General features: G+C 45.0%; 1 protein-coding gene across 3 annotated transcripts in view; it reads left to right on the top strand.

Moving 5' to 3' along the window:
- The window catches only part of ARHGAP24 (Rho GTPase activating protein 24), a 297,377-nt gene that overhangs the window by 229,345 nt on the left and 47,526 nt on the right, over positions 1 to 20,506 (top strand). Inside the window, exon 1 of one of the 3 annotated variants that reach the window (XM_056855298.1) lies at positions 5,870 to 5,981. The exons of the other annotated variants lie outside the window; for them this stretch is intronic. Coding sequence (XP_056711276.1) covers positions 5,870 to 5,981 — 112 coding nt within the window. Of the gene's footprint in view, positions 1 to 5,869; positions 5,982 to 20,506 lie in introns of those variants that run through there. 3 annotated transcript variants of the gene reach the window in all.

The following is a 20,506-nucleotide window of genomic DNA, read 5'->3' on the forward strand; positions in this document are numbered from 1 at the left end:
ATTTAAGTAAAGCAGGGAGATTTGAAGGGAATTTTCAGCCCTTGTCCGGTGGTCCCATCCCATGGCACAGTTTCAGATGGAAGCCTGCCCAACAATACCTCTGATGTGTGTGCAGCTGTGTCTTAGATGCGCCCGGGGAGGAAGTCACCAGCTGAATGCAGTGCAAAACACATTTGGAATACATTCCCCTTGTCTACTAGGAATCTGATGTCTGTGCAAACACCAGAGACAGGCCCAAAGAACTTTACACTCTGGCTGCCATGACCTATAAGAGAGAGTGTAATAACTTAGCTTCTCTCCAGAAGGTCAGGTTTCTTTTGTATTTCTCACGGCCCTGGGAAGCTGCTCCTTCCTATTTTAGCAGGGGACATGGCTCATTTGTCGGGCCATATGTTGTGAACAGCTAGGGTTGCCAGCTCCAGGTTGGGAAATACCTGGAGATTAGGGTTGCCAGGTCCCTCCTTGCCACTGGCGGGAGGTTTTTGGGGTGGAGCCTGAGGAGGGGAGGGCTTGGGGAGGGGAGGGACTTCAGTGCCATAGAGTCCAATTGCCAATGCAGCCACACATACAAATATTTCTCTCAACTGTGGCAGTGTCCGTAAGACAAAAGAGACCGCGAGTGCCAGTTCCAATGAAAGGCGAAGTCGGGAGACTGGGAGGTCCCGGCGCGGCGGAAGTGAGCCGCGCTCCGAAACAAACACAGGGAACGTTCTATCCGGAAACGCTTTCTCCAAATGGCTTCATCAGCCCAGATGGCTGGAGAATTCATTGTGAAGCCTGCCATAGAAACCTAGGTGTAGGTCTGCAGAAAGGTGAAGAGTACTAGTAGCCTTGGGGCACTTTTAGGGCGCTGCTGGGATCTTCATTGACCCGACCGCACTTGCCTTCAGCGTCTTTTTTGAACTCACAACTACCAACTTTCATTGGAACTGGCACTTGCGGTCTCTTCTGTCTTACGGACACTGCCACAGTTGAGAGAAATATTTGTATGTGTGTACATTCATTTGATAGTAGAATATAGTGAGTATTTATACTGTGTTAACATTTTGTAAAAATTAAACTTATAAAAGTAGTAGTACTGTGAATAATATTGAGCTTGTGTGCTGTTTATTTCCTAAGTACCTGGAGGTTGGCAACCCTATGAACAGCCAAATCCGCACAGTTGGGTTGCCTGGGAGATCTTGCATTGGATTAAGATGGGTTCTGCAATTGTGGAGACGCTCAGCAAAATGTCTTCTGAGGAACCCCCAGCAAAAAACCCCACACTTATTGGCTACTGCCCAGGCCTCACCCACCCCTTTGTACCATCTGTTTGGATACTTGCCACGAGCAAGAGAGCTAGCGAGCAGCCAACAAAGGCACAGCTGAGAACAGAGTTGCCAACTCTGGAAAGGAAAATTTCTGGTGATTTTGAGGGTGAAATCTGGGGAGGGTGGGGTTTAGGAAAGGAGAGGGAGCTCAGCAGGGGTGTGATATCATAGAGTTCACTCTCCAGAGCTGCCATTTCCTCCAGAGGAACTGATCTCTGTAGTCTGGAGATCAGTTGCAATTCCAGGAGAGCTCCAGGCCCTGCCTGGAGGTTGGCAAGCCTGGCTGAATAGTATGCTGCTCCCCAAGTAAGAAGGAAAGCTTCAGCACTGTACCATCTACTGCCAACTGTAGGGTTGCCAGCTCCAGGTTGGGAAATACCTGGATATTTTGGGGTGGAGCCTGAGAAGTAGGGTTGCCAGGTCCCTCTTCGCCATTGGCAGGAGGTTTTTGGAGCCTGAGGAGGGCGGGGTTTGGGGAGGGGAGGGACTTCAATGCCATAGAGTCCAATTGCCAAAGCAGCCATTTTCTCCAGCTGAGCTGATCTCTGTCGGCTGGAGATCAGTTGTAATTGCAGGAGCTCTCCCCATCCCAATGTCGTTGTCTGCTGCATACATTGTGGTGTCAAGGTTAGAGTCAGTGGCACAGAGGCTCAAGGTTAGGATCTGGGAGACCCAGGTTTGAATCCCCACTCTTCCGTGGAACCTTGCTGTGTGATCCTGGGCCATTCTCACCCTATCCTACCCATAGGGTTGTAGTGAGAATAAAACGGAGGAGAGGAGAACGACGTGAGCCATCTTGGGTCCCCATTGAGGAGAAAGACACGGTATAAATGAAGCAAATAAAATTTTTAAAGCCATCTAAACTGGTGGCCATCATTGCATCCTGTGGCTTGTGTGTTGGCTCCCCCTTTTAAAACCACAGATCCGTGAAATCCATGAAATGCATCCCAAAAGTCATGCATGTAGAATTGTTGAGCGCTCCCCGATGGTGGAAACATCTTGCAGGACCGGATGTGTAATGATTTAGAGCCAAAGTCATAAAACAAAACCTTGACCACTATGACAGTATGTTCCTTCGAATTATGCCAACTCTGCAAACGGTTTTTAAAGTACTTGGACCTTTTTAGAAACTCAACATTGAGTCACCGTATCAAAGAAATATGGAGAGAAGCCATTAACTAAATGGTATACATTCTGCTATTGAACAGAACGGCTTTGAGTGGTTTTTGCTTTCTGTTCTAATGGATATATGTTGGCAGCAGGCCTAACTTTCATTAGTAAAGCAGAAAAGAAGTACGCTAAGATGTGTGCTACAAGGAAAATGGGCTCCAAAGTGTTTGTTTGTTTTACTTGGTGTTGTTCTCACCTATCAAACATGCAATTTTTGATTATTCGGGCTGAGCTGGAACGGTTTGCCTCGTTGTCGTCTCCTGTTTCCGTCAGTTTCAGCATTCGATGCAAATGTGTACAGGTTGTTTTGCTGCTGTTCTTGGCAGCTTTTTTTCTTCCTGAGCGTACTTCTCACAAACCTGGCCGTAAATTGCCCACACCGCTGCCTTATTCTATGGACTGCAGTGACCCATACTGTTTCGTCACTGAGGGCACCGAACTGTGTCCAACACAACAACATCTCCATTGATTGCAAGCAAAATCAGTTGGGTTGCTACAGTAAATGAGATTAGCAGGGGCAAAGGAGCCCCTGGGGTGCCGAACAGCAATGGAACAACGCAATTGCTGGGTGTGGTGAGGTCCCCACCTGTCGATTGAGTTTCTTTCTTTCCCCCTGTTCAAAGACCAAGGTCTTGAACAACAAAACCATAAAACTTAAATAAGACCCATCTCTAAAAACATCTCCCTTCGTCTCTTCTCTGCAGCCTCCAAAAAACGAGCAACAAAATAGGTATGCTCAGCGTCAGAGTCCTCTAATAAGGAACTGAACCATTTGCTCCAAAGTTGCTTGAGAAGATGTGGACCAATTGTTAAACATGGTATAATCCATTTTAGCCTAAGTTGGAATACGTAAGGACAGTGCAAAAGGATGTGTACCAAGGAGACCATCCGTCGATCAATTATTGCTTCAGTTGTACTGAAGGTACTTCTTTCCAAGCGAATATTGAAATAGGATAAATCAGCCTTGACTTTTTTGTTATGAATGGTTTGCCATTGCCTGCCTCTGCATAGCAATCCTGGACATCCTGGGTGGTCTTCCCATCCAAGTACAAACCAGGGCCCGACTTTGCTTAGCGTCTGAGATCTGACGAGATTGAGCTAGCCTGGGCCATCCAGGTCATGGTATGGCATCACTTGTACAAGGCCATTTCATATGTTCATGGTTACTGCCAACAACCTTAAGTGATATGTGCTTGCCAACCCATGTGTTGTTGTACTCTTCTCACAAACAGAAGGTTTATTAAGCAACAGGCTGCCAAGGAGGCTGGTTCTAATACTAGAATGCAGGGTCATCTGCTGAAGCTGCAGGGCGAGAGATTCAAAACAGATAAAAGAAAGCATTTCTTCACGCAGTGCATAGTTAAATTGTGGAACCCCCTGCCCTAGGATGTGGTGATGGCTGCCAACTTGGAAGGCTTTAAGAGGGGAGTGGACATGTTCATGGAGGAGAGGGGTATTCATGGCTACTTGTCAAAATGGATACTAGTCATGATCCAAACCTATTCTCTCCAGGATCAGAGGAGCATGCCTGTTATATTAGGTGCTGTGGAACACAGGAGGGACAATGCTGCTGCAGCCGTCTTACTTGTGGGCTTCCTAGAGGCAGCTGGTTGGTCACTGTGTGAACAGACTGCTGGACTTGATGGGCCTTGGTCTGATCCAGCTTGGCTTTTCTTATGTTCTTATGGGGGTGGAACGCACATGGCAAATTGTGCAGGACTTTTTGGAAATGCGGCTTACCGTGCCAGAGGTGAAGGAAGATGTACACGTCCCCTTGCTTTTCCATGTACAACCCCACCATGCTGGGTTGGAGGATGTGTTTATTTTTTTCTGAAACATTAGGCATAAAACCAGTGTGCATGGGGCCTTTGGCAAAGCTGTCATATTTGGGGTTGACCTTCTGTCTAGAATAGGGTGGGCCGAGGAGATCACCAAGCAGGCAGCTCTGCCAATGATTAACCAGTTCATTAAACTATGGTGTTAAGTTGCGCTAGCAAGAAGAAGGAGGGAGGGAGAGAGGCAGCCGCTGGGGAAACAGATTGTTTCTGAGCAGAGCAAACAGAAAAGATGCAGAGAACAGCCCTTTCAAAACGAAGACTGCGATTCCCTACACGCTTCTCTGTGAATTAAATTCCTTCCGTGATTAGATTCAGAAGATGACATTTGGTTGTTGGTGTTAATAATAGGGGGGGAAAGAGCTTTGATTACAGAGCATGAAAACAGAAATAACATGGGAGTTACAAGGGACCGAAGGAGCAACTGAGATTAATGGCAGGGGGGGGGGAGCCGGGAAGCCGGGAGCTCATGTGAGAGGCAGAAGGGCTCTTAAGCTGCCACACGTGACGGTCGCTTGAAGTCAACTCAAAGTCAACATCTTTTTTAAAAAAAGAAATAATCAACACTGCTGAAGCCGCACAGGCTGCCGTGTGCCTCCGCTACATTGCTTTTCTTGCACCTGCCGCATGCATGCAACGGGCTAGAGCAGAAGGCAAACGCAGCAGCAGCAGCAGCAGCAGCAGCCTTTGAAACACTTCCACTGAGAATAGTTGGACAGGCAAGATAAGCGGCACCGGCATGTTTTGTGCAAGGCGTGTACTCTCCAGCAGATGCCGAGGAACTTGGTGGTGGAGCTGAGCGGCCGGGGCTGATGAGCGTCCCACGAGAGTCGGGGGCAATAGGGAAGCAAGAAATCATCCCGAAAACCTAACCGAATATCCAGAGAGGAGGCGTTTTCGTGCATACAAATTGGAGGGGAAAGAGGCCCTTTGAAGAGCATCCATAATGGACAACATGTAGTCTTTGGGGAGATGCTGTCATTATTGTTGTGGAGATAAAAAGGAGCCAGCAAGGAGCATCCAAGGCAATTCCTTGGGGGGCCTTTTTTTTCTTCAAATCATTGTTCTCATCTTCTGTTCATGCTCTGCTATTTGCTGACCTTTCCCGGTGGAATCTGTACTCCCCCTCCCCATTCGCTCCACCCCACGCAGTTTGAGCCGAGAAGAAGCACCAAGCCCCGGAACCGTGCCGCAAGACCCCCCTGCAAGACACCTTGAACGGACGATATACCTTTATGTCGAAATTCTTTTTGTCATGACATTGCCTTGTTGCCGACCGGCAGGAAATAAAATTAGAAGCTCAAGGAAGAGGAACTGGCAAGACGGAAAGGAAAACCATCTGAAAAGGGCGAGCTAAGAAGAGACTGTAACACCTTGTCTTATTTTAAAGCGCTCAGTAGCTAAAATCTACAGGGAAGGTCTCAGTTTGTGAAGTCCAAAGAAAAAATGCCGCTCCAAATAGTAGTAAATAAGAATGATTGATAGCTGCTTCTCATCTCGAAGTGGGTTTTAACCACATGCCTTTGGGTTGCAAGTGTATCTCAGGCCTGTATGATGCCTGAAGATAGGAATACGGGGGTCCGTGCTTCGGGGGCCTTAGCATCTTCCCCCTTTGTTCCCAAAACTACCTACAGGAAAATTAAGCGGTGTTTTAGCTTCCGCAAAGGTAGGTGCAGTTTGTCACTTTTTTCTATGTGGTTTTTGTTGTTGCTAGGTTTAGGGGGGCATGAAATTAGCACTGTTGCTTACTCAATAGAAATTCAGAAACAAAGGATAAGAAACAATAAAAGACGTCAACGCTTACTGGCCAGGTTTTGTATCCTTGATTTATAGTTGCAAAAAAACCGTGTGTTTTTTCATGGGGCATTCTGCGAATGAACATGAAAGAAGGTAGAAAATGAGTAATAGTTTTGACAGCGCTTCCGAGCTAACAAAACCACCAAGAACGCCAGGTTGCCCTTCAGCTTGGGAGAAGTGGCCAGATAGATGTGTAAGCAGGGAAGGAGAGCTAGAAGTCTAACCGTTTGCCTCTAAAGATGTCCGGTGAGCTAGAGGTTTGCTATACTTGTTTGATCCTTCCCCTTCGCTGCCTGGTTTTATGTGCTTGCTTTTCATCTGTGGTTCATATTTTGACTTTGCTTGCTGCAGAACATATTTTTACAGATGGCACCTGCCCCTTTCCCTGCTCTCCTTAATATAGCGTACGTTTAATGAATGCGTAAGATTTTCACTGGGTATTGTAATTGCACGCATCTGTGTCTAGCTCTGCTGCTGCTGGTGGTGGAAGAGGAAAATATACATTCTCTGGGAAGGAGTTGGGAGCGACGGAAGATATATATGAATGTAAGAACCCTACAGGATCACACTAAGGGAATGAGTGTTCTAGCATTCTGTTTCCAAGTGTCAGATGCTTCCAGGAAGCTCTCGAGCAGGACTCAAATGCATCTTCCCTCCCTTTTAATCATCCTGAGCATCTGGCATTCAAAAGCAGTATGCCTCTGAATATGGAGGTTCTATTTAACTGTCACAGACAATGAAGCTTCATGCTCAGAGACAGAATACCCTTCATTACATATGGCTGAAAATCTTTATTTGCATTAAGTCCCAAATGAGAAAGGGGAGATCTAGAGATCTCTCTTTTACTCAAGATCTAGGAAACCTTCTGTCACCAGCATGTGCGGGCAGGACAGAGGAACCGTATATTGGGTCCTGTCTTGGGGGGGTGGCAGCGGCTTTGATGACATCTTTTTTACTGCCAGTGTTGTCATTCATTTTATTGCTTTTGGGAAGTTCTCTGAATAAAAGATCGAAGGATGAGTCAGTGGCTGTGAGCCATTTCCTGGGTCCCTTCTGGGATGTGGGTAGGCATTTTGCGAGGGAGGGCAGATCGCACCATGCATCAATTATTTGTCACAAGGACAAACAGTGATTATGCTTGCTGTGCAAACCTTCCTTATGTGGGGGGTCATGTGCAACTTTGAGATTGTGGCTAGCAGTAATGACCTGGTTGGATGGGCCAGTTTGCCCAAGAAAGGTGAAAGCTAGAGATGAGTAAAATTCTCCCATGCCCTCCTAGAAATGTCATGAATCACATCAAAACTCTATGATTGCCCTTGGAATCCCTACAGATGTCACGACTCCCAGTTTGCTTTGTATTTTGCTTTAGGTAACCTTCAGGGGTGTCTCCTGGAATGTGTGAAATTCCCCTGGGAAATTTTGCCTCCTTTGAAATGCCTACAGATATTTTGCCTGGACAGGACTTTTCAAATTCACTTGAGGTGATGTTTGGTTTATGTGTTTAAAGGGGCTTGCGGACAAAGTTTAGGGAGCAGATGGCAGAAGACAATGATAGAAACAGAGCAATAACACCATTCTGGTCATCCATTTTGAGTGATACTGTAAGAACATGAGAAGAGCCCAGCTGGATTAGACCAGTGGTCCATCTAGGATTGCCAGGTCCCTCTTCGCCACCAGTGGGAGGTTTTGGGGGTGGAGCCTGAGGAGGGGAGGGTTTGGGGAGGGAAGGGACTCCAATGCCAAAGAGTCCAATTGCCAAAGCAGCCATTTTCTTCAGGTGAACTGATCTCTATCGACTGGAGATCAGTTGTAATACCACGAGATCTCCAGCTAGTACCTGGAGGTTGGCAACCCTAGGTCCATCTAGTCCAGCATTCTGTTTCACACAGTGGCCAACCAGTTGCCCTGGAGGGCCAACAAACAGGGCAGAGAGGCTGGATGTTGTCTCCTAGCACTGGTATTCAGAGAGTTACTGCCTCTGAATGTGGAGGTTCCCTTTAGTAGTCATGGCTAGTGGCTATCACTATAACCACTGTCACTGAATCTCACGTTAAATATTCATTGAGTTTCCTTTTGTCTGTCCTGAACCTATTGCCCATCAATGTCATTGGGTACCCCTGAGTCCTAGTATTATGGGAGAAGGAGAAAAAGTTCTCTCTACTGACTTTCTTTACCCCATGCACAAATTTTTTAAACCTCTATCATGTCTCCCCTTTGCCATCTTTTTTAAAAAAATGGAAAGGTCACAGACTCATCAGCCTTTCCTCATAGGAAAGGTACACCAACCCCTTAATCATCTGGGTTGGTCTCTTCTCTACTTTTTCCAGCTCTGCAATACCCATGTTGAGATACAACAGCCAGAACTGTACACGGTATTCCAAATGAGGCTGCACCATAGACTATAGTGGGACATGACAGTAGTGACCTTTTCCCCTTTCCTAGTAGCTGGCTCAAGGTTGACTCAGCCTTCCATCCTTCCAAGGTCGGTGAGTGCCCAGCTTGCTGGGGGTAAAGTGTAGGCGACTGGGAGAGGCAATGGCAAACCACCTCGTAAACATAGTCTTGCCTAGTAAACATTGTGATGTGATGTCACCTCATGGGTCAGTCAGGGGACCACCTTTACCTTTACAATAATCCCCAGCTTGGAGTTTTCATTTTTCACCACTGCTGCATACAGACACCAATCAGAGATAGGCGTCAAATAAGGGTTGTGTACAGAAACCATACTGTTGATGAACTGTGTTTAGGCTGTGGGCCAGTCTGGTGCTGAGAAGTGGAAAGGGGAATAAACCCGTTTATTCTTCTATATCTCTAAATGGCCTTTTACCGCATAGATCATCAAATCTTTCTGAGATTTCCAGGCCATGTAGGAGTTGGGGAATACCATGTTTCGGTGCTTCCACATCTACCTAACTGGATGGTCTTAGAAGGTCTGGATGATTTTGGTTCCCTTTATTATTTTTATTTATTTACATTTTTATCTCACCATTCCTCCAAGGAGCTCATGGTTCTGCTGCTTCATTTTATCTTCACAACAATCCTGTGAGGTGAATTAGTCAGAGGATGAGGGGTTGGCCCAAGATCACCCAGTGAGCATCATGGCAGAGCTGGGATTTGAACCTGGGTATCCCCAATCCTGGTCCAACATTCTAACCACCACACCATGGGACAACCTTTGGATGATCATAAGGTTCTAACTGGTCCTTTTAAAGATTGATATGAGCTGGTGGGTGAAACATTCTAATTTTGGAGTTAGATACCATCAGTATGTTGACAACTGCCAACATTGTTTGTCGTCAAATGCATGTGTAGCAGTGGGTTCCTGCAATGGATGTCTGAGCATCCTAACCGGGCGTGGGTGGGGGAGGCTTATGTATCAGATGTTACCGTCAATTGGTTTGTTTTATTCTTTAATTTTTATTTATGTTTTGTTTTTGTTACAGCGTGCATTTGGATTCTTTATTGTCCTTGTTCCTATTGATTTCAATGAAAAACACATTTCTAGCTGTTACTTTTGTGTTTTCTGCTCAGCTAGGATTCAGTCTGCCAGGGGTGGCATTCTGCTTCCCAGTTTCAGACAGACAGGAGAAAGGGTCCCTGTTATGCAGGCAATTAATTTTCTCACTTAACAAGTGGCCGCAAGTAGACATTTGGCAATCCCATAAAACAGGCAGAATGACAGAGCAAGCACAGAAAGGTGTTTAGTACCCCAGGAAAGGTAGACAGTTACACATAAAATAAAAGTCCAGTGGCACCTTAAAGGCTGGCAACATTTATTTAAGTAGCTTTTGTGGGTAACGGATCTTGTCTTTGGACAGATAACTGGGCTTTTGTTTTATTTTGCCAAGACAGACTAACATGGCTACCACTTTGCAGTTCCATCATAGACAGAGGTGCTGCTATATGGCACCCCGAGAATGCAGGCGCTTAATCACGACTTCTCAAATGCAGTCTAGGAATTGCAAAGCAAACAGCAGGGATCTTGTAAATGCATTGTCATTCAACGAGAGAGCACTTGACATGGGTCGTGAAATGGCAGCCCTCCGTGCTCATATAGCATCAGTGAAAAGCACTCCTCGACCGAGAAGTAGTTGGTGGAAATACTATAAACATAAACTTTTCATGGCAGTCCTCTTCAGCTGTGACTGATGTTGTACTCCAGTGATTGGTCAAGGTGCGTACCTGTCGCTCCATTGTCTGCTGACTCCCTCTCTCCCCCTCCCCTTTTGTATTCCTCCTGCTCTCTTCAAAAAGTTTCCGTCTAGACATTAGGAAGAATTTTCTAACAGAGCAGTACCTCAAAGGAACAGCCTACCACCTCCTGGGGAAGCCTGTTCCATTGAGGAACCATCGAACTGCCAGGAAGTTTTCCTAATGGGGTTCATAGTGGGGACAGCAGTACCCTTTGAGTGTTGTTTGTGTGTTTCTCAAAAATATCTGGTTGGGCAGTGTAGAAAATGGAATTCTGGAATAGATGGGTGCCAAGGTCATTGTTTGCTTAGGGTTCCAAAAAATCTTGGGCCAGCCCTAAATGGGTCACTATACAAAGTAAATTTGGGGTCACCATCCTAAAAAGGTTGGGAACCACTGAGCTAGATAACCTAGATTATCTATGCTTGATTCTGTGGAGGCTCTCACCTCTGAGAAGCACATCTTCAACTTCCATGTTGTCCTCAGTATTGGGAAGATTAAATGACCTTCACAGCTTCTATGCTCACCCTTCACTGTTGCCTCCAGTTGTTGCTGCTGAACCTTATGTTCTGCTCGGTTGTCAGCAGTGTTTTCTCAGACATTGGAACAAGTTACAAAGGTGGTTAGGTGGATTTAGGACAGTGCCACCTCTTCACCAGAGGTAAAACATCAGAGTGGGAGAGCAGTTGCTCAGCAACCACAACCACATGGGTGCTTTTACTTCTTCTGGAGCATGTGTGTGAGGCCATTCGGTGTTTTTAGTTCCAAGTAGCTATGAGAAGAACTAGTGGGAAATGGCAGAAATGCAAGAGTCACTTTCCAGCAGTAGGACAGAATTACCTGTCAATCACCTGGTCATTGGCTCTGGGCCCATTATAATATATCCATGAGAGGAATAGCAGAGGTTGTTGTCTCCCATCTGGCCTGGTCAACTTCTGTTATGCTCGAGTCATTCCTGGAATGTTTGGAACTTGGGGAAAAGATTAACTTGCAGAAGTTGGTTCTCCTCTCTTTCACACTCATACACTTTTTATATGTAGCTGTCCAAGGCTCTTCCTAAAGAAGCAATGCTGATGCTGTGAACTTAGACAGGTCATGAGAGGGAGGGCAGGAAGGGTTGCGTCAGTGCTTGGTTCTTGTGGCCCTTTGTAACATGCCCAGGGACATGCTGATTGCCACTTTGGGGGTCAGGAAGGCCTTTTCCTCTGGGCCAGACTGCCCAGGGATCCTGGAGGGTTGCAGAGTTTTTTTGCCATCTTCTGGGCATGGAGTAGGAGTTAGAGCGGTTCCTCAGTGGAACAGGCTTCCTCAGGAGGTGGTAAGCGCTCCTTCCCTGGAGGTTTTTAAGCAGATGGCCATCTGTCAGCAATGCTGATTCTGTGCCCTTAGGCAGATCATCAGAGTGAGGGCATCTTCGCCATCTTCTGGCCATGGAGTAGGGGTCACTGGGTGTGTGTGTGTGGGGAGGTAGTTGCGAATTTCCTGCATTGTGCAGGGGGTTGGACTAGATGACCCTGGAGGCCCCTTCCAACTCTGGGTTTCTGTGGTTCTGAGCTAGACTATCAGCGGTTCTCTCCCCCATGCACACACACATCTTTTAACATTACGGTGACCCTCAGTTCTGAAAGCAGTAGTAGTTGGCAAGTGCAGTTTTCCTTTGGGCTTTTCTCCATGGTGATGTCAAGAGCAAAGTCAGAAGGGTAAGCAGTGAATGTTCCTATCCGTTTTAGTCCAAACATGCCTGTAGGTCCACCTGAGCTGGTCCTTCACCCATCCCTGATACAGCCAGGAATGACTGCCAGACCTGTGTGTATTGTGCAAACATGAGATAAGCCCTCTTTCTCTTTGCTCAGATGCCCTCTTAGAATTGTAGAATCGTAGAGTTGGAAGGGATCACCAGGGTCATCTAGTCCAACCCCCTGCACAATGCAGGAAATTCACAACTACCTCCCCACCACACACACAGTGCCCAGAAGATGCCCAAGACGCCCTCCCTCTCATGAACTGCCTAAGTTCATAGAATCAGCATTGCTGACAGATGGCCATCTAGCCTCTGCTTAAAAACCTCCAGGGAAGGAGCACTTACCACCTCCCGAGGAAGCCTGTTCCACTGAGAAACCACTCTAACTGTTAGAAAATTCTTCCTAATGTCTAGACGGACTGCTATGCACATATATTTTTTATCTATATCAAAGGGCAGAAAAGTCTTCATGGACTCAAAGAAGATGCTATCTTTCTCAAGAGTAAACCCAGAGGAAAACCTCAGAGTATAAAGGCAGGGATCAGCATTATTGCCGTGGGGCTGTTGTTCATTGGTAGGGTTGCCAGGTCTCTCTTCACCACCGGTGGAAGGTTTTTGGGGTGGAGCCTGAGGAGGATGGGGTTTGGGGAGGGACTCCAATGCCATAGAGTCCAATTGCCAAAGCAGCCATTTTCTCCAGGTGAACTGATCTCACAAGATATCAGTTGTAATAGCAGGAGATCTCCAGCTACTACCTGGAGGTTGGCAACCTTATTCATTGGCAACTTGTTCTGCAGGGTTTTCTCCATGATTAAAACATTTTAAAATCAAGTTTATTGGTGGGGGAGGACCGAGGTCAATGGGACGTCCTCCCCTCAGCTTCTGTGGTGATTTCCATCAGGTCCAGTAGGTATTTTTATGATGCTGGAATTGAGAACTGGCGCACCAGGAATGATAAAGAGTGCCTTTTTTAGAGTTGACCTTGGATTTTGATAAAAGTGAAGTTAGCCGCAACTTGGGAGGTTGTTCAGACACATGCACAAGAATTCATTCAAAAAGATTTGCAAAATATCACAGGCAGTTTCAACCTATTTCTGTGTTTCAATTGTATTGTTTTGAGTATTTCTGCCTTATTTTTTTAATGAGATTTATTTAATAAAAATACCTTTTAAGCATTGAAAGAGGACAAAAGAAGACCATCCTTCTCTGGTGGCATAAAACAGATAAATGGGAGACAGTTGAAAAAAAAATGCTATTGTCACATACATGTTAAAAAGAAAATCCAGTATTTGGAATTCATGGAGTACAAATAACATTTGTTCAAACTTAAAATGGGACATGATATTTGATCTTGGGAGGGTTGATAATACCCTAATAAATAACAAGCTAAACTAGAATTTTGAACAGATCCCACCCCATTGAAGAACTAGGTCAGAATTCTGGTAAAATTTAAGTATGCCAGCTCAGCTAGTTTATTGATTGGTTTGAGTTGCTTCTGAAAAGGGGACGATCAACTGCCTTAAAAATCATGACATGGTTGCTATATAAAATAATTTAAAATATGGCAAGTGGTATACTATAGCAACAGCCTGATTTTCTGAAAGGCAGAGCAACTTAAAAAGTAAAGGTTACAAATAAAGCAGTTTCAATGCAACCTTATATATTTTTTAGACGTTTCTCCCTTAAATCAATACAGGACATTTATCTGCAAAAATAAATATGTGACTTTCACAAGTGTTTGATATTCCAAAATGTTGTTTCACAATCTAGTATGAGAGCACAGCATTTCCTGTTCAGAGGACTAGTTGGATTCCTGTTGCCCATATCACTGGCCTGTTGATTGTCGTTGTTCCTCATCTAATTTTTAATTTATTTTTTAATTTAATGTTTTAAATTTATTTATTTTTAATCCAAAAAAGAAGAAGAAGGTGGGGGGGAATCCCTAATCTATGTTTCAGAGTGAAATGGGTTTGAATGACTGGGTTGCAGGAGGCATTTTAATTAACCAAACCAAGGAATTTAAATCAGCATGCAAAGGACTGCATGATAGATAGGACATATCATCCCAGTGTGATTGATATGGAAAAAGAGACTGGCCTGGCCTTCTCCTAGTGTTTCCTCTCCTTGATCATTGAATTGTTGTCTCTGGATTTTTGCAAAATTATTTTGCACAAATATGGCCAGCCACTGAAAAGCCAAGCCATAACCAATAGCAGTCTATGTTGCAGTTACATTCCCCCCTGCTGCCCCCCCCCCCAGTCTAAGAAAACCTTGGTATGAGCACTCAAAATGTTTTAACGTAGCTGGAAATGAGTAAAGCGTGAAACCGTGACTTTGGGCTTACTCACTTGTTTCTGAGCCTGTACAACAAGAGGAGAGAATGTTTCCTGTTCTGTTCCAGCACTCTTCTGATTTTTTGCTCTGCCATATGTTTCGTCCCCCCTAAATCCTACTTTAACTAGTTCATTCCAAAACTGGAGCTGTTGTTGCCACTTTCAGTACCTTCAGTTAACTTGCATCTTTCCTGTAAGAAAATTAAGGACTGTGGCTGGGAGTGGCTGTGGCTCAGTGGTACAGCATCTGTTTGGCATTCAGAAGGTCCCAGGTTCAATCCCCAGCATCTCCAGTTAAAGGGACCAGGCAAGTAGGTGATGTGAAAGACCTCTGCCAGAGACCCTGGAGAGCCGCTGCCGGTCTGAGTAGACAATGCTGATGTTTATGGACCAGAGGTCTGATTCAGTATAAGGCAGCTTCATGTGTTCATGTGTTCAAGACTACTGGTCTCCCAGTCCAAAATCCTAGTGTGGATCCTACCCCCATACTACCACTCAATTGAGCAAAGTTTCTTTCTTTATTAAAATACTTCTACCCCACCTTTCCTTTGGGTCATGTTTGAAGCCTTTCTCCCATCTCAGGAACTTCCCTCCAAATTAATAGCTCTTCTATTGGAAGACCTAGCATTATACAGGGAATGAAATTGCATTATTTGAAATTCACTTTTTTAGGTATAGGGTTGCCAAGTCCCTCTTCACCACTGGTGGGAGGTTTTGGGGGTGGAGCCTTGAGGAGGGCGGGGTTTGGGGAGGGACTTCTGTGCCATAGAGTCTAATTGCCAAAGTGGCCATTTTCTCCAGGGGAACTAATCTCTATTGGCTGGAGATCAGTTGTAATAGCAGGAGATCTCCAGCTAGTACCTGAAGGTTGGCAACCCTAGCCATTCCTCTTATTGTCTTTTTCTCTTTCAAAAGAAGAATGTCTCTTTAACTTAATTCTCAGACGTTCATGCCCTAAAAATCTTGATGGTCTCTAGGGTACTACTGGACTTGAATCTGTCTGTTTCACCAAGTGGCTGAATAGAGACCCCAGCAGCAGGAGCACTGAAGCCAAAACCACTGTATGCTGCTGCCCCCAGCAGTTGATATTCAGAGGTATACTTCCTCCAAACAAGGAGGTTCCATTCCTCCATTGTGGCTAAATAGACTCCCTATATTATGAAGTGTGCATTGATAAAACGCTGTAAAAACAATCTTGACGTGGTACCATATATGCTCAAATCAGCATTCTTTTGTGCTGTGTTTAACATACGCTGTTTCTCATTGGGAGAACTCCACAGCAAATGAATTTGGAAGCAGCTACACAGACTAGAGTAGGCAACTCCCTGCACAGACACTGAACAGCAGCACCAATTTGCTCAGCACAAAGGATCGGTTCTTTGACCTGAAGAGCAAGCAGCTGGGACTGCTTTCTGGGTGTCTGGCCAAATGCAGCTCTTCTGCCCCCCCCCCCCCCTCCATTTTGCAAGCATGCCGACATCTTCACAGGTAGATGTCGCTTTCTTGGGGGAGCAGTTAGGCCAAAAAGCTTCCCTAGGATCGTACAGAAAATCTCATCAAGATTGCTTTTCTGCAGTGTTCTATAAATGCTCACGTGTGCATTGGTAATGTAATTGGCTTTTTGAGCGGGGGGAGAAGAGATGAGAAAGAACTGGAACTGAAAACTGTATACAAGTGGTGTTTTGTACAAATTAAATTTTTTTTAATATATATATGGAACAGTGGAGAATTCCGAATGCTTTTGTCCGGCTTTAGAAGCTAGACCTGGTACCATGGAAGTCTAATTTCCCTGGGGTGGGGGGATCCAGATGAGGAGAATTTCCTAAGCATTACAGTTCTGGCAGCACAATGAACTAAAATATGTAGCCCAATCTTATACCTGTGTGTAGTAGCAATGATCTACATTACGTGCTTAGAATCTTATTTTGATATTTTGCTACCCTGTATTTAATGTGACTTGTGCCAACCCAAAGGCTTATCGCACCCAGTCCAGGGAACGTTTCTGAACCCTTTATAACACGGAAGATTCCTTCCCCACCACCACCACCACCACATTTTCCCGTTTTGGTCATGAAACCGTTTTGGAAGCATATAAAGCCTGCAATATCCCAAAACAGTTTTATGACGATATAAAAACTTACCCCGTTCCCATAACGTTCTAGCCTTGGGTGCGTTAACTCTCAGACGCTTTGAAGACCCTTCCCTCTGCCCATGCCCACTTTTCCCAGCTGACTCTGACACCTCTCCCTCTGGTCAATCTTGTGGTCACTCCTCTTTTATTTGCTTGCGTCCTCCATTTTTTTAAATCGCCATCTGCTTTTGGATCGTTGGGACAAAGGGAGGCTTGTTCGTTGAGATGAAGGGGAGGGGTGGAAGAGGACAGGTTACAGGATCCCAGATGGGACCATTACAGCTGTGCACGCTCCTTTCAGCTGTGCACTCCCCCGATCACATTGAGGAATTGTCTGCTCTCTACCTAGCCTCAACGGGAATTTCATGTTTTTGGAGGGAAAAAACCCCTTTCTTAACCTCCAGACCACCACAGCGAGCATTCCTGGCAGCCCCTGGTAATTGGAGAAATAAAAGTGTACGCTTGCAAGCTCCCCCCCTTTTATTTAAACCATGATAACATCTAGTGCACCTTCCCCCCAATCTCTAGGCAGAAGGATTTTCCCTATTCTGCTTCTGGGTCCCGATTGTCTGCAAGACCCTTCTGTTTTCCCAACCACCCAACTTCTAGGGCACACTCCCCCCCCCATTACTTTCACTAATCGGTTACAATGCAATCTGATTAGAGAGTTCTGTGTGTGGTTTGTGTGCGTGAGAGAACTAGAGGCGTCGGGGGGAAACGTGAGCCCATCGTCCTATCGTCCCATTGCACCGACGATCCCGCGCATGCACACCAAAATGCCGCGGGCGGTGGAGGGGAACCCAAGCAACGTCACGATTACGTGTTGCTCCCTCCACGCCCCCCTCTCTTTTGTGTGCGTGCTATTTTATTGGAGGTGCGCTCTGAAAGCAGACGTTTCAAAGACGTTAGAATGGGCAGGAGTGCGGGGGGGATTGGAACTCGCATCCAGGACAAATGCGTTTAAGGTGTTTTCCACACGTTTCCTGGACTGGGTGCGATAAGCCTTCCAGTTCACTCTCTGAATATCAGAAGTATTTTGGAATACCCTCTACTTCATGCATTTCTATTCTTTTCTGGATCACATAGCTATTGCTATCCTGGGTCAGATTACCAGTCTAACTCATCCTTCTGTCTTCTAACAACAGCTGGTCAGATAAATTTGCAAATACATAATGGGGGCATGTATCCTGTTAGCATCTAGAGATGCCACAAATTTCACAGTGAGCACATTTGATAGATAAACATAAATTGCTTAACAGCCACAATGAACTGTAAACTGAACATGCAATCTGTTTGCTTGTCTGTTTAAAAGAAGAAGAGTTGGTTTTTATATACCGACTTTCTCTACCTTTGAAGGAGAATCAAACCAGTTTACAATCTCCTTCCCTTCCTCTCTCCACAACACACACCCTGTGAGGTAGGTGGGGCTGAGAGAGTTCAGACAACTGTGTCTAGCCCAAGGTCACCCAGCTGGCTTCATGTGCAGGAGTGGGGAAACCAACCTGGTTCACCAGATTAGAGTCCGCCACTCTTGTGGAGGAGTGGGGAACTGAACCTGATTCTTCAGATTAGAGTCCACTGCTCCTAATCAATACACCACGCTGGCTCCCTCCAGGTCAAATGACTGTTAAACAGCTTTGTATTTGTGTGGTAAGCGTGGTAGATGAGTTAGGTTTCTTTGCAGAGTTTAATTTCTTCGCCTTGCCGTTTGCATCTGCATAGTCAGTGAGATTTATTCAACCAGGGATCAGGATTGGATGTGGTCATTAAATGACATGAGGGGAGGAAATGCTGCTCCTATAAGGCTGTATGAAAAAATGTGCATACACAAAATAATCCAGATAGCATGGATTTATATGAACACCAAATGTTAAGATTTTTTAAAACATTCTTATAATTATTGGTTGATTCACTGGCTGTTTATATTATTTGGTTGCCAAATGGCAACCCCCCCAAGAGGTTTTTTTGGGGGGTGGAGTAGGACTGCCATCAGATACTGTGACAGTGTGCATGTATGAAATACTGCTACGGTAATTGCTCTATAATGTATGAATACTTGGAAAGTAATCTAGTGAACAGGGTCAAACTCCTCACTAACAGCAAACTGTTTGACCGTCAGTTGGCTCCCAAATCACAACAGATGTTGAGCTGAATTGGTGGGTGTTTGAGTATCCCTATTAGCATCAGGTAGTCAAAAGTGTGCTGTCTGAAAATGGAAGTTGAATTTTTAACTACTGATAAACGTATCCTCAATGTTTTCCTCTAATCCTTTTGAAAAGTCTTTTATGCCAGTGTCTATAGCAACATTCTTCGCAAATGAGTTCAATGGGTTGATTGTACATTGTGTGGGGGAAATAATTTTATTTTGTCTTCAACATGCTACCTGTCAATATAAGTGAATGAAACTGAGATTTGTGCTCGATGTAATACTATTTATCAGCTCTTAAAAGCCTTTAATAGAGAACAAATGTGTTTGTTCTCTCCCCCTCACTGGCAGTCTTCAATCAGCGGCTGGACAAACACTTGTCAGGGATGCTTTAGATTGATCCTGCATTGGGCAGGGGGTTGGCATAAATGTCCTGTATGGCCCCTTCCCAACTCTATGACTCTCTCTCTCTCTGTGTCCTGAGAAGGAATGAATAGTTTTTGTATATTCATGATCCCTCTGTTGTTGCCTGCATTGAATGTGGCTCTGAAATCAACTACTACATATCCACTTGGATAAATAAAATTTATATATAGAAGCCACTTTTCCTTCTCCAGTTTCTTCACGGCACTGGCTAGCTTGGAATGTGGAATACAAACCAAAAGAGCCACAGCAAGTCACTCCTTGTGGCAGATGAATTCCCCAAGACTCAGAAATGCCCCAATATATTATAAGCAACAGTGAAGAATTCTTGGGAGTGGGAGTGCCTTTTTATTTCCTGAGAGATCTCCATTCATTCATAATCGGCAAACACTGTTTTGGGACACACGGCCCAACAGATGTCAGAGAAGAAGGGAAGGAATCATTTCTGGAAGGTAAAATGTAGTTCTTCCAGAGATAAGGAAACACGTTTCAGCATGGGCACTGCATAATGCTAATTCTAAAATGAACTTCTTCTCATGCTGCTGGTTGCATCTTCTCTGTTGCAAAGAATATTGTTCTGCTCGCAACAGATGCTGCAGCTGCATTTCTTCATGTGATAATATTAAAGATGCACCTGTGCATGAGACTCTGAGGTATATTTTTGCTGTGTTGTTTCCAAACAGACTGTGTCAAGTGAAGAATCTAAATTGGACTGGAAATAATGCTGACACCTAATATTTCTTCCTGGTTTCCTTTCCTTTGTTGGTTTGGCTGAAGAGAAGATACAGAGCAGTGTCATTAATTTGGGGGTGGGGGAAGCTACGTGTCTCTGGGAAAGTCTACAGTTCCTTTGGGGGCAGGCAATGAAAGCTCATATGAAAGGCATGCTAGATTAACTCATTTGATCTGTGATGTCCCTGTTGCTTCTTCTCTCAGTAATTCCAAAAACAGGGCAGGTTATGATGATATATGAATGTGTTTGTTTGTATCTCACCCTCTTTCCTCCAAGGAGCTACGGATAGCTCGTTCAGAGATTGCCCTATTTGTTAAGCTCCGAGGTAGTGATTGGGCCACAGTTACCCCTTGAGCTTTGGCTGAGTGGGGATTTGAAGACCTAGGCCTTCTTGGTCCAAATCCAAGGACTGCAGAAGACTGGATCTCTCAACTTCATGCTCACTAGCCTGCTTTGCATGCGATCCCTTGAGAATGCAAACATGGAATTAGTTATTCATTTAAAAGAGTATTGCTGTGGGAATCCATCTTTTAAAAAAAGTGTAGATCATTACTCTCCAATGTTTCCAAATCAATGCACTCCCATGAGGGTTTTGAAAAATGAAAACACCACACCTGTGGCCCCAGAGCAATGCAATGGAATTTATGCATCATTGTCAACAATGATTGATAGGGTTGCCAACCTCCAGGTACTAGC

Source organism: Euleptes europaea, chromosome 9 (assembly GCF_029931775.1).
Source record: "Euleptes europaea isolate rEulEur1 chromosome 9, rEulEur1.hap1, whole genome shotgun sequence".
Taxonomy (NCBI): Eukaryota; Metazoa; Chordata; class Lepidosauria; order Squamata; family Sphaerodactylidae; genus Euleptes; species Euleptes europaea.